The sequence below is a fragment of the Gallinula chloropus genome, assembly GCF_964237585.1.
Source record: "Gallinula chloropus genome assembly, chromosome: 2".
Classification (NCBI taxonomy): domain Eukaryota; kingdom Metazoa; phylum Chordata; class Aves; order Gruiformes; family Rallidae; genus Gallinula; species Gallinula chloropus.
In genome coordinates, this window is record NC_140086.1 from 25,889,888 (window position 1) to 25,910,564 (window position 20,677).

At 47.1% G+C, this 20,677-nt stretch overlaps 1 protein-coding gene across 1 annotated transcript in view; it reads right to left on the reverse strand.

Moving 5' to 3' along the window:
• LOC311205623 (neural-cadherin-like) overlaps nucleotides 1–18,870 on the reverse strand; it is a gene marked incomplete at its 3' end in the record, with an annotated part of 53,610 nt that extends 34,740 nt beyond the window's left edge. Inside the window, exons 1-5 of the mRNA XM_084280097.1 lie at nucleotides 17,919–18,870; nucleotides 6,077–6,271; nucleotides 5,423–5,648; nucleotides 3,945–4,149; nucleotides 3,441–3,552 (exon numbers count right to left, since the gene is read on the reverse strand). Coding sequence (XP_084136223.1) covers nucleotides 3,441–3,552; nucleotides 3,945–4,149; nucleotides 5,423–5,648; nucleotides 6,077–6,206 — 673 coding nt within the window. The 5' untranslated portion in view covers nucleotides 6,207–6,271; nucleotides 17,919–18,870. The remainder of the gene's footprint in view (nucleotides 1–3,440; nucleotides 3,553–3,944; nucleotides 4,150–5,422; nucleotides 5,649–6,076; nucleotides 6,272–17,918) is intronic.
• Between the last annotated feature and the right edge of the window lie 1,807 nt (nucleotides 18,871–20,677).

Sequence of the window (20,677 nt, forward strand, 5' to 3'; positions counted from 1 at the left end):
TCCCAACACTACCCAACGCGCTTTGTACAAATAGCAGTCAACACTGGTAATTACCACACAATCAATATGCACGTCAGCAGAACATTATCAGTCATAAACTGTGTCCTCACTCTCCAGGGATGCCTTCAAATTTAATTAGCTCCCAGCTATGTTATAGCTAAAGTACTTTTTAATTACCTGGCACTTCAAGGTACAAAGAGTGATTAAACATTCCTCCCCAGCAAGTGTTTAATCAGTATGTTGGGTGTCCCATCTGCTCCGAAGCAGCAAATCAGCAGAACAAAGAGCTGGAGCTCACAGTGTAGTATGAAAAGGGATTCTTAAGAGCAGGAGCTCACCACTCTAATTACCCTGCCATTTTTCTAGCCAAACAATGAGGCTTCACATCATACTCACACTGGTATTAAACAAACTCTATTCTACCAGGAGGACACAGATGCAGCCATCGTGGTAGCACATGGCCTTTTGGAAGGGATTTCCGTGCCCGTAACAAGCACATGGAGACCCCAGCAGACAGCTACAGCATCACCCAAAAATGAGATGAAGAAATAACGACCAATCATCATCAGAACATTAACTCAAAACAGGAAAAGGGAAGAGAAGGATTTCAAAAAGCACAGTGAAATTCTGTGCTACTTAGCAGCAAAACCCCTTAACTACCTCTGTCCGTTACTCAGTTACCTCGGTGCAAAGGGACATTTCTGTGCATGAGATGAGTCATGGGTCACTGTAATACTTTATTTAACAGCTCTTAAAATCCCGCTGTGAATAAATGTTTGGGTGGTGTGTTACAGACTACAAAGGCAAGGGCTTTAATCACCCTTGCTATACCAGAAGATGAAACTTATTAAAAACTCAAGAACAATTGAGTGACTTAAAACTGTTAAATTTAGTGGCCATGCAGAAAGTCAGAAACATATTTGATTAGAAAAGTTCCGATTTACTCTATAGTCATCACCAAGACATTGTAATCGTTCACAAAAATACATTTAGTATACTTAATGATCATACTTTTTTCACCAGATGTTTTCTGGCAAATGGGAAACATGACACTTACTTGTACATGACAAATACATGCCTTACCTTCCAATAGAAACCAGAAATTTCATTGCCTTTCCATTTCATTCCATCCTGCAAACTAATCTGTATTGCAAAGGTATTTAGAGGATTGTATAGCAACTACAAGTCGGTCTGTGCTAGCTCTCTCTCCATGCTGTAAGATAGTTTAGTGCAAGCTAACTCCAGTTCAAAGCCTAGTATGCTAGCACAAAGCTGCCAACACCAACTCTAAACTTTGCACTGTGTTGCAGCTGATGCACACCTGCTGAGACCACATCTCCACGCTTTTCAGATCACAGCTTGTTTGCATCCAGACATCTTAAAAGCATAGGTGGTCAACATGGATGTGCCTGCAATGACCAAGTAGACAGACTGACTCAGCTAGCATAGCATCAGCACTACAAACATGATATAATCCAAGCTTTGAGTGCATTAAAATAAGAATGGTTGGTGGCTAAAACCTGCATTTACATCACCCACAGTTTAACAAATGGCATATATCATGGTGTCTCTTTCACTAGCATTAACTGCAACCCACTTGGTCACAGAATGGCAAAGGTTGGTTTGAATTTGCATTTCTTTTTGTTTGTGGGACATCTAGAGTCTGCAAACATCCCACCCCTCAAGGAGCTATAGCCAGCTACAAAAAGCTAGCAGCCAGCTGCTGCTTTCCCCCCTGCCCCTCGAGGTGATACTTGCTTTGGCAGTGACAGTGGCACAGGACTCATCCAGCACAGGGTACAGGTGACCACACATCCTGCTTCCTTGGTGCCACTACCAACACTGCTCAGCCTTCAACACCAAGTGAGCATTCACCCATCCACTTTCACTGACTGTCCCTATACTTCCACCTTGCACTTGCTTTTTTAAGATGCCTCTTTCTCTGGAAATGTACCCCATATGGAAAGACACCCAGATGGATGCAATTGGGAGCCATACTGCACAGCTCTGCCATTCTGCTAGCTTTGGACATGGGGCACACTTTTCTTCCCCACGCCCAGGTGAACTGTGGTCAGCTTTACAGGACTTCTGGAGAGAAGATCATTCAACTTTTTAAGGAAAACCACATGCTTAGGAATTTTTAGGAGTTGATCAACTTATTTTTTTGCCAGGAGTTATTAAACCAAAAAATGAGCCACAGGAAGCTCTGAACTCTCCTGATAAGTGTTTAGAGAAAGCAGACCCTACAGGCCTCTTATCAGCATGTGGCTACTCAAGAGGAGCTAAGCTTCTTATCAACACTGTCCCCTGCATGTGTTCAGCTTCAAATTTAGTTAATTTACATGGTTGTCTTCAAAAGACACATCTTAGACATGTTAATTATTTCTAAGTCTTGTCTTGGCACTTACCTATTTCTCTCATGGTTCATAACCCACCCTGAGGTCTCAGGGCATGTTCCTGTTACTACCCCCACTTTCAGTCCGAACGTTAACAGCAAGCCCAGTTTTAGGCAGAGCACATCTGTGGCATGTATCATATCATGACAGACTATGTCAGATCTCAAAACACCTTTGAAGGCATTTAACTGACACTTGGCTGGCCCTCTGTGGAGCCAGGAGTTGGACACAATGATCTTTAGGGGTCCCTTCCAACTCAGGATATTCTGTGATTCAGTAAAACAGGTTGGACTTCAATTCCCTGTCCGCTGGACTCCGTAGACTGAGACAAAAGATGCTGCATCATCCATTTCAACCAAAGTTTTGGTTGGAATTCAGGCCTTAAAGTTACTTCCAAAAGTTCTTTCAACAGGACACTAAAAGGTCATCTGTGCACTCAGGATTTACATCCAAGTGATCTGTGGCCATCTTAAACACAACTAACTTGGAACAATGACTGGTAAGCCACAAATATAAATATAGACGTTCACAGGCTTTCCAAACATTTCTTCTTTACCACTTTGTAAGTCAATTCTACAGCATCGATACTTATTTGATAAAACTAACTTTGCATTTTTTAAGCAGGGCTTTTTCTTAACACATTAAGAAAAGAAAGAAAAATAGCTGTGGTTGCTACCAGGACACAAAAAAAGATGACCAAGCTGAATTAAGAGAGAGCCACAAGACTTAAAGGAAACAAGTAACAGCAACCCAGTAAATCAGTCTCTCAGTTGCCTTAACTGCTCCTGAGGCTACCACAGAAACCCTCCTTTGGCAGAGCTGTGTGACCCAACATGGTGGTCCTCATCTGAAGACATTCCCAACTCTACTTCCAGGATACCTAAAAGCCACCTATATACCTCTGAGATGGCTACTATCAGCATCTTACCCAGGCAGGGCCTGCTGTGGAAGAGCTGGCACTTTCATGGTGAAAGCACGAACATGTAGCACAAACTGGCAGGTCCATGGCAAGACTGAAATGAAAGGTACCAGCACGGTCCTCACCTTGCAGGAGAGATGTGCCAACAGGAATGGTTTCAGGAATGTTGTCTCTGCTGTAAATGGAGTGCTGGAATTCGGGAGAACAGTCATTTTCGTCGGTGATATGGACCATGACCTGTGACAGAAGGACATGCTGAGATAGGATTTGAGTTCCTATGCTTAGGAAAATGGGCACCTTGCTCTGGACACTGCCTAGGCAGTCATTGCTTTTGCTGCTGTCCTGTCCTTACACCCTGATGCTAAACTTTTCCTCACACTACTGAACCCAGAGAAGTATTATCTCCTTCAGTTCCAAGCAGATGGGAGGCAAAGCCAAAGAGAAGTAACAAAGGTATTTTGCAGACCCTAGATCAGACCAGAGCCCAGCCTACTGCCTGCAACAAAAGGCCTCCTTCCTCCCAAGCATTTCCACAAGTTTTCTAGGCTATTCCCTTGTGTAACTGGTCCTGCTAACGAGGTAATGAAAACTGCAGAGACAGTGGGTAGGAAGTGAAATGATCCACATACCTCAATCACGCTGCTAAGAGCGCTCTCAACTTCCATGGCTTTCAGCAAGAGGTGATAGAGGTGGTGCTCACTCTCGTAGTCCACAGGCTGGGTCAGGCTGAGCTCTCCGCTCTCCTGCTTCACCCTGAAGAGCCCGCTGGGGTTCGTCAGCAGAGTGTACAAAAGAGGCTGGCTCTGGAAAGAAACAGCCTCAACAACTGCTACTCTGTAAAGAATGAGAGAATAACCCTTTGCTTCAAAACAACATCATCAAAAGCTGTCTCCTGAGCACCCAGAAGAGGAAGATGGGGATGACAGAAGGAGAATTGCTCACTCTGTCAGTGGTGGGCTTAACTTTGCATTCAGGCTGGAAATCCCCATGCCACAGGGAGCCCACCTACCTACTATTCTCTCACCAAAATGATCCCCTGACACAGCAGGGCTGGCATAACAACCCATTTCATCCTCCTACAAACACTTTTTTCTTCCCTTTCATACCCTTCCAAATCAGTTACTCATTCAGCTTCAGTTACAGTGATAACTGAGCTTTGACCATCTCTGAAGCTGTATGTTCAGAAAAGGAACTCGTTCAGAGATGGATGGGAAACCCACAAAGCACAGGGCCTTTCCAAACCCTGCTGTCTCCCTTGTCAGGATGTGAAATGAATTTTTGCTGCACTGCCATGACTTACGCTTTGAAGCTCCATCTCTCACAGCAGTCTCTGGCCAGCATTACAATATACTGTAACCCCAGCGACAAGCTCCAGAGAATGAGACAGATTTCCCTCCTCCTCCGTCTCCTTTAGGGAGTAAAAGGCACACCTCCAGCAATTTTTCCTACTTCATCAGCTTATTTTGAGGCTTCCTTCTCCTTTAAGTCCCTATGGCACCACTCCACCTGCTACTTGGTTCCTTAAAAGCCCATGGTGCTCTCAAACAGCTGAACAGTGACACTAAAACCAGAGCCAGCTCTGCAGCATCTCCCCACTGTGGCTTGGCTTAGCTAATCTTCATGCACTGGCAGAGCCCCTTGGAGACTGAGCTGTCTCTGTACTTCACACAGGTGCTGTTATCTCAAGAGTCTGGTGATGACTTGCCCTCCTAAAAATTTAAATACAAGTCAAATGGGACACAAACAACCCCAAATCTGGACAGTATTTTTCAAGTGCTCCTTTATATCTGAAGCACTCCAGGAGATGCATTACCAAGAGTCTGGCTGTTTTAATTCGCGATGCAATGAAATAAGACCCCAAGAGCATTAAAATGATCCCATCAGAATTCCAGTATCCCAGACTACACCACGTGCCACACTGGAGACTTTCAAACACCAGAAAAGGCATAATTTCTTGTAGGAAATGCAATGCTATTTTTAAAGTGTAGTAGACAGACACATAAACATAACCCCAAGAAGCAACAACACAAAAATTTCCCTTTATTGCGCTCTGTGAAGTTCCTCACAGACTGCAGGGAGGAAGCTCACCTAACAAAGTACAACTTACTTTTCTCCTGCTGGCGTATTTTCAGGGACAAACACATTGTAGGACATGTTAGTGAACTGTGGAGGTCGGGAGCCCACCAGGATGGAAATGGAGGCATAGGGGCTTTTGTTGCCGTACTCATCGGTGGCTTCCACAGTAACCACATACTCCTTGTTCCATGCCAAAGGCAAGCCAGTCGTCATGATAATGCCAGTATCCTCATCTACTCGGAATCGCTCTTCACCACCTATTGATATATGCACAAAGATAGTCTGAAAAATGCCCCAGGGCAAGAATGTTTGAATCTTCACTATTTTAATGCAAGCTATCCTCAAATCATCCACTTATATCCTTGCATGCACTTCTCATTTTCCCTCCAGTTATGCATCTTATCTTGCAGTCACACCGTGCTCTGCTGACCAGTGCAGCATAAAAGAGACAAGAAGGTGTGAGAACATGGTAAGGCTGCAATTGATTTCAAAATAGAAGAAAATGACAGCAAGAAAGATTCCCATCCACGTAACCTCCAGCTTCTACTTGCTGTACCTGTGGTATCTCTAAGGATTCCCCATGGGAAAAATCTATCAATGAAATAATAAAATAAGAAATTTTAAAGAAAAATCTGCAACTCAACAGAATTTTACTACTTTTTTTTTATTTTTAAAATAGACCTACCTGCAATGAGTGTGTAAGTTATCCCGGCGCTGGTGTTTTCATTGTGGCTGTAATACGCGACAAGCTGGTAGATGACAGTGCCTTTACGGGCATCTGGATCGACACGTGCCAGGTAGGGGTATGGATACATGCCCCAGGACAGAAGTTCCTCTTCTGGGGCAAGGAGTGTCACATGGCAGAGGTACCAGTCGTTGTCTGCAAAAGATGTGCAGGTTTCTCAGTAGCTTGTTCACAAACTCTAAGATCTTACCCGTTAGAATCTGCAAACCACCCAAACTGCCCATCACATTCATCCTGCCTCATGCACAAAACACTCAGTACAGGCAAAGGCTTTGGCGGCTTGATGTGCACTAAGTGCACTTAATAACTAATAAAAAATACTTTAAATAATAGCTTTTAATTATTTAGATATACATAATAAATACCACGCCAGTTACACCACTTGCCATGGCAGTTTTATGTGCGTACTTACTCAGATTCTGATGAAATTTGGCCTTTTTATTTTCAATGATTCAACATAAATGTTGCCAGTTTTACCAAATCAAGTTCAGGGCATATTAAAATATTTGTCTTATAAATCGGTGGAAGTGTGAACCAATCAAAACCCCCTACAGTTCTTAAAATTCCAACACTAATTTGTTTAGTTTTCCCGAGTGAGGGGATATTCAAAGAAAGGAAGGACTTGCCTTCCCCTTCTGCCCCCAACTGGTAGCACAGTCTGAGGGATTTCAGGGAGCAGGGGTGACCATCAGTGGGACAACTCCTGGGATCACCCCAGATCTGCCACATCTAGTGCCAGACCAAGAAAAGGAGGTAACCCCCAACATGAGAAGGTCTGTCCACAAAGAAGAAAGAGAAGGGACTTTCTACTGCAAAGAATCTGTAGAGATTTTATCCCAGTATTTTTACCTCTTGGAACACCTAAATTCATATCTTTTGAACTCTAAGCAACTTGCTAAGAGATGCTAAAGGTACATATGAGCTTCTTGAAGAAGTTTTCCCAACCACATTTGTGTTCCAGAGGTGACCTTGAGATTTGACTTCAAATGAAAATTAATATATTATTGAATATATAAATAAGTTTGATTTTTTAAGAAAAAAAAACCCAAATGAAGGAGAGTGGGAAGTAGAAAAGTACATTTGAGAAATGCACCTTGTGTGCTCACATACTTGAACAAACTGCACTGACGCTGCAGGTCTGATAAGCGCTACCCCACTATCTAAAGAAACACCCACCCAGGTGTGTGTCTGTCTCATGCAGGAAACATCTGACCTCTGCCTTCAGGAAGTCCACATTTCACGTAGGATGGAAGAGAACAGCAGCACATGGACAAAACCAAGCACCAAAGGCAAGAAATAAGGTAGACATTCCCAAGGAATTAAGTATTGACCTCAGGTATCCAATACTAAATAAAAGACTACCCACAAACACGGACATTGGCTGACACACAAGACTTGTATTTATGAACAGCCTCATGTGCTGGACAGTCATACCAGAGGTAATCATTCAGAGGAGAGAAAAAGACTTCAGTGAAGCTTTGTGGGTTTTCTAAAGTATTTAAAATAATTCAAGACATGGCTACTTTAGCTAGAGGAAATTCTTAGATTATATGATTCCTGGTTTCCTAATGTATATATGGAAACACTTGCTGAACACGCTTCTCCAAGCTTTTTTTTTTTCTCTTTATTGCTTGGTATCACACAAGACCCAGCACGGCTCACAAGACCAGCTCCAGTATTTTATCCATAGCCAAGAGGAAGGGCCTAGAAACACCTCTCAGTCAACCCAGCTATAGACAGTGTCATTTGGCTGGGGCCAAGTTACAGAACGAAAACTTGCAGGCACACAACATTAAAAAATACTTTTGTTCATTCCTTGGTCTAATTCAGGCAGTTCCACTTTCTGCAGTGATACCTTGTTTAGTGAAACCCAGGGAATGATTTCAAAGAATTGCAATTATATGGCTTATTCCTTAATATTGTCCCACATAGGGGATCCAAGGGTTACATATCAATCAATAACAAAGCCCTAATCTTCTTGTAAGAATTGTGAAAAACACCACCATGTCAAAATGTCAGCACTAAACCAGAGATTTATGCCTTCAAAAAGTCAGACAAAGGAATAAACTTCACTGAGTTCAGGACACCATGTCAGGGGAAATATTTGTCTTGTTCAAATTAATGATAATTATCTGGACTCTTACAAAAACTTCACCTTCCCCCTCTCTGAAACATATTTAAACAGACTCAGAGAATCATTTTGGTTGGAAAAGACCTTTAAGATCATCAAGTCCAACCATTAACTTCACACTGCCAAGTCCAGTTTCTAAACTATGTCCCTAAGCACCACATCTATACAGCTTTTAAATATCTCCAAGGATGATGACTCAACCTCTTCCCTGGACAGCCTGTTCCAGTGACTGATAAAGTTTTTGGTGAAGAAATTTTTCATAACATCCAATCTAAACCTCTCCTGGCACAACTTGAGGCTATTTCCTCTTTTTCTATCACTTGTTTTTTGGGAGAAGAGACCAACCTCCACCTGGCTACAACCTCCTTTCAGGTATCTGTAGGGAGTTATAAGGTCTCCACTCAACCTCCTTTTCTCCAGGCTAAACAGCCACAGTTCCCTCAGCTTCTCCTCACAAGACTTGTACTCTAGACCATTCACTTCATTGACCATCTCTGGACTCGCTCCAGCCCCTCAAGGTCCTTCTTGTAGTGATGGGCCCAAAACTGAACACAGTGCTCAAGGTGTGGCCTCACCAAGGCTGAGTACAGGGGGCCAATCACTGCCCTAGTTCTGCTGGCCTCACGACTTCTGAGGGTGTTATTGGCCTTCTTGGCTACCTGGGGACACTGCTGTGTCATGTCCACTGAACCTTTATAAAATTATGACACTAGCAAAGCTTCAGATCACAAACTCACAGGGTGGCTGAGGTTTGCAGGGATCTTTTGAAGTCATCTGGTCCACCCACCCTGCTCAAGCAGGGCCACCTTGAGCTGGCTAGTCACGTTCACATCCACATGGCTCCCAATACCCCTAAGGAGGGAGACTCAAAAGCTTCCCTGGGAAATTTGCTCCATTGAACTAAAGTTCTGGAGACTGGATTTCAAGAAAGATGTTGACTAGTTAGTAAGTGTCCAGACAAGAGCTGTTTTGGGTTTGTATGCCAAGGTTTTTGTACCAGTGGGCTGCAGGGGTGGTTTCTGTGAGAAAATACTAGAAGCTTCCTCTAGGCCTGACAGAGGCAATACCAGATGCCTCCAAGACAGACCTGCTGCTGTTTTGCCCATGGTGGTAATTGCTGAGTGATCTCTCCCTGTCCTTTTCTTGCCCCATGAGGCTTTTCTAATATCTTCTCTGCCCTGTCCAACTGAGGATGGACAGTGACAGCCTGGCTTTGGTAGGCACCTGGTCTCCAGCCCAGTCAACCATCCACAGACAAAGGTCAACCAGAAAACACGGCCTGTCAAGAAAGGTGAAAAGACCTGGAGATTTTCAGAAGACTGCAAGGGATATGCTAACAGAGCTATAAGATGCCAGAAGACAGATGTATGAAATCAGTCAGCTGTTCCCTGCTCCACGAAACAAAAGGCAAGATACTCTCATCTCCAAAGAAAAGATGTGCCTTAGATATTGGGAGCAGGAGAGGGAATCCCCCAGCATCTTTTGATTTATAAGGATAATGAAGCACTTGATAGTGACTGGAGAGGCGACAGATCATCCATCAATGAGATCTTTAAGACTTGACTAGACAAATATCTGCCAGCAATCGCTTTGTTATAACAAAGCCTGCCTCTAGGCAGGGGCACGGTACCAGCAAGGCTGTTAAATCCTTCCCATCACACTTTAATCCCCCTGCCCTTCAGCTTTTGCATCTCATTGATTTCTGAAGCTTACATGTTCACGTGCCACTAGTTCCCCAGCAGCCTAAGGGAATTTCTAGCATAAACATCCTTTGGGCTTTGTGGGGTTTTTGCTGTTCACTTCAAGGTAAGGAGTGAACACTGCTCTAGGAACAGACAGCACCACACATGAAAGGAAAAATACAGGATAAGGCCAAACCTGGAGGGCTGTGGTACAGCAGCAGGTGGTAATAAACTTCAGATATCATGTGAAAGGTCCTTCGGCAGATGAGACCTGGCTCACTCCTTCAGTCCCTCAGCATTTATTTCTGGTTTTAAGGCTTGAAGGAGCAGAACTGTTCTCTCTGTCCAAGTAAACAAAACTTTAACTGAAGTGCTTGAAAACATGCTGACGAAACAGCCCAGGTTATGTGCATGCAGGCATAAGAGCTCTAATTCTGTCAGGGAGTGAATGGAAGTAGCCAGGTGGGTGTTGGATTCTTCTCCCAAACAAGAAGCCATAGGATGAGAGGAAAAGGCCTCAAGTTGTGCCAGGGGATTTAGATTGAATATTAGGGCTGGCAAAAATTTCTTCACTAAAAGGGTTGTCAAGCACTGGAACAGGCTGCCCAGGGAAGCGGTTGAGTCACCATCCTTTGAGGTATTTAAAAGTCATGTAGATGTGCTGCTTAGGGACATGGTTTAGTGGTGGGTCTTGACAGTGCAAGGTTAATGGTTGGACTCCATGATCTGAAAGGTTCTTTCCAATTTAAATGATTCTTTGAAGAAAAGATTGTTATGAAGGTCAGGTCTAAGTTGGTGCAAGTCCCAAACTCAAAAAAACCCACTTTGAGTCCCAAACTCAAAAAAACATGCCCTGGAGACTAACTGGAGGTCAGTCAACCAGCAGTATCCTGCCCTATCATTCAGGCAAAGCTGTTCAGAAGCAGCACTTTGAGCCATCACTACTCAGGAGTACAAACATTTCTGTTCTAGTAGCTGACACCAGGTGTGAGAAACTCGAGGATTTTAAGGTGTTACAGACACATGGCAATCAAATACTACAGAAAACTATTCCATTGAAACAAGTCAGTGAAAGAAAAGTAGGGGTTTTTCCAGCAATGCTTTGGGTTTTCAACTGTCATAACTGCAAAGGCATTAACAGATCAAGCTTCTGAAATCAATAGTGTTTTATTTTGTTCCACTGACACAACCACAGCACCCTATTAAATCAAAATGCAACATCACCCAGAGATGTTACAGTTCACCCATTCTGTCAATATGAATCATCTGCTGAAAGGAAGGAACTAATCAGGAATCCAGGCTCTATAGTCTGTGAAACAAGACTATTGACAGGATAAAAGACCTGGCCTCTGCACCACCCATTGGAAAAAGAGTCTTGGTGTGATCAGTCTACAAGAGAACATTAAGAGACTGTCTTTACTTGAGATACCCCAAGGCTTCAGTTCCATCTCTTGTTTATATAAGAATATATACATATAAGAAAGGCATGTCAAGGATGGCATGAAAGGGATGTCAACCAACCACCAGCCAAGAGAAACCCAAGTAAAAAGGTTAGGACATAGGAAATGCAAGGATGAGGGAACTCACCACATTGCTATATAGGCAATGAAGAGCTGCTAAATTTCTGTCTTTGAGGGCTAAATGCACTTTGGGAGACCAGAACAGATAGACCTCTGCCATCCTTGGATGAATGAATGAAAGCAAAGAAAGAAGTGGAAAAGGATCTCAAACTGCAAGTGCCAACTCCATGCTCCTTTAATAATTCAGTTACCGCAGGTGCTGTCGTCCCTCCGGGAAGGAGCGCTGGGGCGAGGGGGAGCTCTCACAGTGGGGAGAGCCTTCCTGGCACAGGCCATCCCTCAAGGACTAAAGCCTTCATTTTTGGAATTTCTTTTCTCTGACTCCCTTACGAAAAGTCTCACAGCGCAGTTTTAATGCAGCCAGTCTGCTGTCATGGAAATGATAGGTCAGCTCCCCCACCAAACACTGATGAGAGAGTCCCAAGGGTGAAGTTTCTCTTAATTAACAGATTTGGTTTCTCAAAAACACTCCGAAGGTTCGGACATAAGGCCTGGGGTACCACATCCCCTAAACACTAGCATATCAACATCTGCCACATGCTAGACACGAACAGGGCTCTGTTGGACTAGGTAGAGAGGGCCACATCTTGAACGCAAGCTAATACCCTCACATTCCCACTTACAGAAATAGGTCTCTCTACTCCCTCAACAGCCCACAAAACCACTGCATTAGCCTGTGGATGAACAGCCCACAGCCATAGAACAGCTGGGCAATATGACTGTACCAGCCACCTCATCTAAAGCTATGTCAGTGGGTTTCAATTTTCCCTCCTTGGTTAACCACAGGCAGCAAACGCGACAGAGAAGCCCAGAGAGATCACTTTGTGTTATTTTCATTACATACTTCTTAATAAACACCAGCACTTGGACATGTTTTCTACTCACACACCACCTCTCCAGCTTTAAGATGCAAGGTCTTGCTTAGCTCAACGCTACTTGTAGACCTATCCAGTGGGACCATCAGAACTAGAAGGTGCCACTGCCCCCACGGGCAGCAAAAACCAACCTTCAGCCAAATTTTCACTTTGGTAGGAGTGGCAGGCTACAGCAGGTACCTCTGTCACACTGGGTGTACAAGACATCCACGACTCTTGTGGACATCTCCACAGGCCAATGTCCATACATCACCAGAAAAGCTTCAGGCAGAGGCAGGAACAGGACTGCAAGATCCATTGTATCTTTTCCATAATCACATCGCCCTGCCCTAGCCTTTAACGCTCGACTGTGGTATTACCCTCTAGTTTTTAAAAGTTACAGTTCCTTTGCTTGCTTCCAGGGGAAGGCTCTGAAGCACTGGCAAGATTACAGAAGTCGCACCTTTGCCTCAACCCTTAAATTTGCTGTATCTGCCAACTGTTGTCCATCACCACCTGGCTGTGAGGGTTAGGAACCCTTCACAGCACCACAGAGAAGGTGGGAAATACAATTATCTACAGGACCTCAAAAGCTTAGAGATGAGAGGATTCTTCACAAAGCAGGGTTTTTACTACAGCTTGCCATGTTAACAGCCTACTAATCACCATTAAAATATGCAGTTAAATACTGTACAATCCATAATTATTTGCAGGCGTGTCAGTTGGCGAGAACTGGACAGAAGTTGATGCTGATGCAGGACAAACAGTGAGGGGTTCACAGCACAGAGAACATTTGGAGGATGTTTTTAAAGAAGGCAAGTGCTGTAAGATCACTTCTGTGATCATGGCATTTAAAAGTTGCTTCTCTTTTCAGATCATTCAGCTTTTACTGTGGATAGGAAGGAGAGGCACATCCTCTGGATTTGTTGCTATCCCTCTCAACTTCATCTCTACTCTCTGTCAGTATTTCACAGAGCAGGGGAAACGATACTGACAACAGACATTTGTGAGGTACAGCACACTCCAAGACTGTTCTTACACTACTGAAGTGACATTACCTCCAAGGTCTCTTGCCTGCCAACAAAAAAGAGAGTCAAAACATTCAGTCACAAACTCTAGGATGACTCCTAGCTATTTTATTAAAAAATAATCAATTTATTTAAAATAAAATAAAAATGCTCCTAAGCATTTTTATTAAAGAAACACAACATCCTATGAGGAGTCTATGACTGGACAAGCTCCCAATTGCTGCCTCTGCCTTCCCACCATCCCACGTAACACTGCACCTACCTTCCTCATTAAAGCAGTACTTAGTAAGTTTGAAGTAGTTTGCGTGGGACATAAAAGATGCTTTTCCTGAGCAGCAGAACCTGGTTGCTGCAGGGGTTAGCCCCAGTCTTTCCACAGAAAAGCAACAGGTGTTTGTTCTCATGTCAGCATTGTCCTTGAACCTAAGTCTCTTCCTGAGGTTTGTTCAATTCACTTTTTATTTTAAAGTTGCCTGCTGAGGCTTTATGCAGTAAGAACTGTCCCTGTGAGCTTACTTCTAAAGTGTACTAGCTTCTTTCCAAACATGTAAAAAGTTATCACCATGAACAAAATACCAGTATTTTATTTCAGCAGCAAAATGCCAGTGTTTTATTTCAAGGCAGTATCATGGTTTATATGTATGAAGAGATGCCCAAAAAGCCAGTTGTAGCAATACTTCTTGTTAACACTGTTGGGTGTAACTGCAAGAGATGCACCTCGAGCCAGCAGCACATGCCACTGTGGTAAAGGTGGACACCAACATTTAGGGCTGCGTTTAGATTAACCAGAGCAGCAGTCTCCCAAGGAGACATGTGCTGGTTTCCATACTGTGTCCCAATAAATGAAAAGGCAGGGAGGATAGCTGACCTTCCAGTTCCCCTTACACCCTGAATTTCTAAACAGAACCTCTTCCCCTCACTGCTTTACTCCTCCTCTCTCACAAAGCAGGTGTCTATTCTGTACATGTAACATTTGTTTGCTCGCTCAGACAACCCATGTGATGCAAAGCAAGTGCATCCGTAGCCACATGCACAAACTGCTGCTTACTCTGCTGCCACCCAGCACCACTCTTGCGTCTCCATCAGCGATGCACGCGACAGGGAAAAGCATGTGGTCACAGGAGCAGAACCCCAAGTCCTTGCCATCAGCCCTCTCCCTAAGGTCATGCTTTCAGAAGCTTTTCTTAAACCTCCTGGGTAACTTTCTCTTAAATTTTTGGACAGTTTCCACCAGCATGCCAACCTCTCAGCTCAGGCTAAAGCTCCAGCACTGCAGTGGCACTCACTAGTCACGGTCTGACTGCTTTAGTAAGGGAACACCAACGCCTGCACCAAGCCGCCTGCTGAGAAGCCAGTGCCACTCTCCAGCCAGGACAGATTTCAGAGCCCCTCGGAGAGGCACAGATGGGAAGAAGCTCAATTCTGCTGCAGGGTGGTACTGCAAAATGGGCAGGCTACGTGCCCATCTGCCTAGGGATGCTGTGCACCCTGTGCAAACACGGCATGCGTGAACTTGGGGCCTCCCGTACGTGACACGGGTGTGAAGAGAGCTGTGCCACAGACCAGGCAGCTCTGCCTGCACACAAAAACTAAACCCTGCACAGTGCTCCTGGAGCACGGGGCAATGCTGAGAGTGCACAGGGGTATTTATGGCATGGTGCTGCTTCGACCTGGGATGAAAATGTGTTTTTAAATGCTTTCCTGCTGTTCTAATGTAATAAACACTCAGAAATGTGGAATCACTGGCTGTATGAAAGTATTTAAGAATATAACATTAAGAATCAAAGGCTGAATATTCTATTTTGAAAGCCTTGTATTGCTATTCCCTTTAGCTGATTATGATAAAGGCTTTATTATTACATAAATAGCTTCCTATGTACCTTAAGACAACTTGTAACATAAACATTACTGGTTCAGTTTTTAAGCCTTTTGTTGGTTTCTCAGCTACAGACTTATAGCTCATTCCTCTGCCTTCTGACTGCACAGTGTTTCCAGGATGTCAAATGTCCCAGAAGAAAACGGGGATAAGGAAAATGTGGGTTAGTAGCTCCTATCTTGATGCAAGAGCCTCATCCGAACTCCAGGTGCCAATCCTACAGCTATGCTCATGCAGAGCCCAGAGCAGCAAGGCTTTGAGACAGGGGCAACTTGCCAGATTCCTAAAGATGTTAGCTGCTTTGTTTAGGTAAATAAGACCATTCAGAGAAGTTACACAAATCTCTTTGCGATGCACAGTCCTTGCGCCAAGTGTCTATTCCATGGGAGAAGAACTGCATTTCCACAGTGCCAGGTAGAGCGTCTCCCTGAACTGGTGGCAGCCCCATACACATCACTGCTACGAGTACAGCTGAGCAACAGGTAGGATTCAGAGAGTTAATATATCCTGCGCTCAGTTTATTTCAGTATTTCAACCATGTATATGAATACATTGTCTTCCTGGGCCTACAGCTGCAAGAAACTGTGCTTTAAGTTTCTATCTGACCTGTTTTTTTAAAAAAAAAATCTTTATTTTTCTTTAAAAAAAACCCCTACAGCCAACAAAAACACAACTGTCCAAGATATCCACTTCGCTGGAGAAATGCCCAAGTCCATTCTTGACTTTTACATGAGAGGTGGCAATTAATAAAGGTCTAATAGTTTTGTTTTCAATTAGTGAGAGGATTAAAAGTTTGGCACATATTCCATAATATTGATTACTATGTGACCCACTATTAATTATGCTCAGTAAGCGGCATGCAGAGAAGTGAGGATCAAACCAAAGTTAATTCTGTTTGGCTGCAGACAGTTCGCTGGGTTTCCTCAGGAATAAAAGGCTGCTCAAAGCATCCCACTGTCTCATCATCCTCCTGTGAAAAAAAAGCAGCCAGAAAAAAAAAAAAAACTGCACAAAGTTATGAGATAGCTTTGATTTTAAAAAGTAGCTTAAAGGAGCATCTAAACGACCTTGTCCCATTTGATCATTGAATTCCTTTCTCCCTGAGGCTCATCTCTTGTCAATACATTACCAGTGCATAGACAGTGGTGAACACAGAGGACAACATGATTAATTGTTTGTACAACACTGCTCACAAGGCTGTTTGCTTTTGTTACAAATAAGTGAGGCAGTCAAGCAACACTTCACCTTTCCAACTCCATCTTTAGCATGAAGGGGACGTTCTACTTTCAATGTCGGGTGATTTGTTTAAAGCTGGTACCTAGAAACACTGTGCAGCATGTCTAACATTTTAAGTGTTTCTTGCTTGCACAGCACAGCCCATTCCTGCAAGAACAGTGCTTGGAGAGGCGGTTCTGGGATTCTCAGAGATGCCAAAGGAGATCGCAGCCCCCAGCACGCTTCAACACATTTGTTTTCCTCCCAGCTCTGTGTCTCACATTTCTTGAGCACTAGGCTGTAAAGAACCCTTACAGAAAACCATAAATATTCCCCCCTGCAATGAATTTGGAAACATCAAAGAAACAAAAGCACCAAACCAAAACACAATGAAAAAGCTCCACAGCAACAACAAAATGCAAGTAAGTGACAACCAGTAACAAGTGATAACCAGTAACGTTATCGGAGACCTGAGCCACAGTAGCAAATGTGCAATCGAACTTACTCTGAGTAAGATGAAAGTAACACATGGAAAGGGGCTTTAGTAACAGTAAGGTACCTCTGGCTTAACACAGTTTAGGAAGCTGAACAAGGCTGGTCATCCTCTTTGACGTTATTAGGAGCCCATGCAGCCTACGAGCTTGTTGATGCACAGGGGACTTACACAGTGCTATAACAAGATCTCTACTTGTGTCTCTACGCTGACTCCTGTGATTTCAAGTTCTGGGGTTTTTTTTCTTATATCTTTGCTTGTCCTAAGCCCACTGGCATCAATTGTGCATCAGTGTCTTTCCCTTCCCGTGCAGCTGACTTCCAGCGGGGTTCAGCAGTCACAGAAGGATCTCCAAGCACGGTGGGCTTCAGCTGTAGGTGTGCAAGTCCCCATCCCCAGGGGGGATGTCACCTCTCCCTTCCCAAGCCACGGAGGACACCAGTGAACTGAAGCAGTCCTCTGGTAACTCCGATTCTATGAACTCCCCTCGCTATAAGACAGGCTGCTGCACACCCCCTTTTTAACAAGTTTCAGCTGCTTGTCGACCCACGGGCAGACCCCCTCCGGTCCTACAGAGTGAACCTGCGGTGTCAGAAATTCCTTACAAGACACCATTACCCCCGTTTTCGTCTTTTCCCTCAAAGGTAGGAGGCCAAACCCACGCATGGGGTACCGGAGAGGTGCCGGCACATCCCCACGGCACCAAACCCAGCCTGCGGGCAGCTCCCACCGCCGCCCGCGGCTCCCCACACCCCAGGGAGGGAGGCCCAACGCGGCGGGATCCCCTCCAGCGACGAGTGCCCGGCACGGCCGTGCCCGCTCAGCGCCCGCCCTGCCTCGGGGAGACCCCTTCGGCCCCACCCGGCCCGGCCCGCCCGGGGCAGCGCCCCATCCCCACCGTCCGGCCCATCCCGCCCCCCTACCTCGTCCGCCGCCGCGGTGCACCTTGACCAGCACCTCCGCCCGGCCGCCCGCTCGCAGCTCCCGCCGGAGGTAGAGCCGCCCCGACGCCCGGTCGACCCCCACGGGGGTGGCGCCGGGAGACGCCAGCTCGAACCAGCCGCCCGCCGCCCGCTCGCGGCTCCGCGGGACGGTGAAGACGGTGTCGCCCACCCGCGCCCCGGGGGGCAGGCGGGCCGTGTAGCGCCGGGAGCCGGGCCCGGGCGGCCGCTCGGGCGGCGGCAGCGACCGTGCCCGCCGCCGCAGCCTCCCCTCAGCGGCCGCCGCCCGCCGGCCCCGCACGGCCAGGCGCAGGCACCGCGCGGGGCTGCGCAGCGGCCGCGGCCGGCCGTGGTCGTGAGCCGCCACGCAGAGGCGGAGCCGGCGCAGCCCCAGCAGCGAGCCCACGGTCAGCACCTGCCCGCTGCGGGGCACCACGAAGAGCAGGCGGCTGCCGACGCCCGGCGGCCAGGGCCGGTAGGTGAGGCGCGCGTTGGCGCCTTCGTCGCCGTCCGAGGCGCGGAGCCGGGCCACCTCCGTGCCCAGCGGGGCCAGCTCGTCCACCTCCAGCGGCCGCGCCGGCGGCAGGCGGGGCCGGTGGTCGTTGCGGTCCAGGACCCGGACCCGCAGCAGCGCCTCCCGGGGGGACCGGCCCGCCCGCCGCCGCAGCCGGAGCCCGTACTCGGGCTGCGCCTCCCGGTCCAGGCTCTCAGCCGTGCGGAGCAGTAGCAGCCCCCGCCCGCCGCCCGCCCGCCGCTGGAGGGAGAAGCGGGAGGCGCCGTCACCTTCCAGCGCCCACTCCCCGGGCGGCTCCCCGGGGCCCAGCAGTCTTCGCAGCGGCACCCACAAGCCCCGCACCCGCGTCCCCGCCGGGCTGTTCTCGGGCACCTGCCCGGAGAAGCGGAGCAGGCGGGGGACGCCACCGCGCCCCAGCCCCGCCGCCCCACAGAGCAGCAGCGGGACCAGCAGCAGGGCTGGGAGCCGCCCGCAGCCGCCCCGTCGCGCCAGGCCCATCCCGCCGAGGGGAGCGGAGCCGAGCCGAGCGCCCCACGGAGCGGCACTGCCGCGCTCCCGCCGCGCACACCCACGCCACGTGCGGCCCGCCCCGCCCCCGGCGCCGCGGCCACTCAGAGCCGGGGGAGGCGGAGCCCCGTCCGCGGCCAGGCGTGGGCGGCTCCGGGCGCATCCCTCCGCCCCCTGAGTGCCGGAGCGGGGTTTCCGCGGCTCCTCTGCCGCTTGCCTGTGCCGTGTCCCGCTGCTCCCTCCCGCTCCTCCGCAAGCGGAGCGGGCGCGAAAGAGCAGCCGTGCGGGGTGACTTCTTCGGGGGAGCGGGCAGCCGCCTGCTCTCCCGAGCGCCTGTGGAAAACTCCAGCCAAGCTGAAGGAGCAAGTAGTGAAAAAAGAAAGAGAAAAGGAAAAAACAAAACCCCACCCAACCAAAACCAGAATAAACCCCGCAGCCCTATGATGGCGAGCGGGCCTCGGGGTACTTGAATCATTGAAACATGGCTGCGACCAAGGAGATGTATTTTTCTGATGGGCTCTGGGCTTGTCTTGGGAGCGTGACCTCTCAGGAGCACATGGAGGAGTTGCTGCTCCCTTAGGGGAAACGTGGGGTTTGGCAGAAGGGGGAAGAGCAAAACACGTTGCAGATATTCTGTCTTACAGTAGCACTGATTGTTGCATTTACAATGTCTGTCTTTGGGGGAAGTATTTTTGGGAAAAGAACAGTGCGTGCTGCTCTTGAGAGCAATGCTGGAGGCTCCTTCTGAGATAGGCAAGCAAATGCATCAGGCCAACGTGTGAAAACAAACCTGGGAATCGATGGAAGTGTCAATCCAAGCCAGACTGCCCCATGTCAGTCACTCCCCATTACTCATCAAACCAAGTGCCATCAGTATCTTCTTCCATCCCTGCCAATAGATGGGGCAACAATAGCTCCTTTCACACCGTGACAGTAAGGACAGCTTAGGAGCAGCCTCTTGCTGAGCTCGGTCAAACTGTGGTAATGCTTTTTTTAAGTAGCAACGTCCCCTCTTGCTGTTTTGAACACAGGTTTGCTAACACAGGTCAAAGCCTGTTGGCGAGGCAGGGGTGTTGTGGCTTCAGTGGTAACGTATCTAGGCTGGAAGTGAAGCTTTGCTCAAGACAGCCAGAAGCCATTTCAACCAGCTTTAGTCAAATATTACAGGCAACAGTCAAAGGTGACAACCAACTGCTAGATCGGTGCCTCTGCCACCTGGGGAATTACCAGTTTTACAGAGAGGTGATCACATCCTGTTACTACAAGTTCTCAGCCTTTGTTTTTACACTAGGAAGGGATGGTTGTTTCTAGACATCAGGAGGATGTGAGATCTTGCACTGGGAAGGCAAAAAGTAAAGCCAAGTATTTTCAAGGAATGGTTTACAGGAGCAACAGGAAAGTAGCCATCAACATTCACCCACGGCTCACCTGCTCCAGCCAGCTTTGAGTGTGTTATCTTTACCCTTCACACCCTACATAAAAATAAAATGAGAATAATCTCCTGCCTCACAAAGGCACTAGGAGGAGATCAGTAAGCATCTGGCCTTGCAGAACAATTTATTTCCAGGTGACATGCTTGCTTGTGGTGGTTTGACTTGGCTGGAGGTCAGGTGACCACCAAAGCCACTCTGTCACTGTCCATCCTCAGCTGGACAGGGGAGAGAAGACAGAACAAAAGACTCACAGGTCGAGACAAGGACAGGGAGAGATTCCTCAGCAA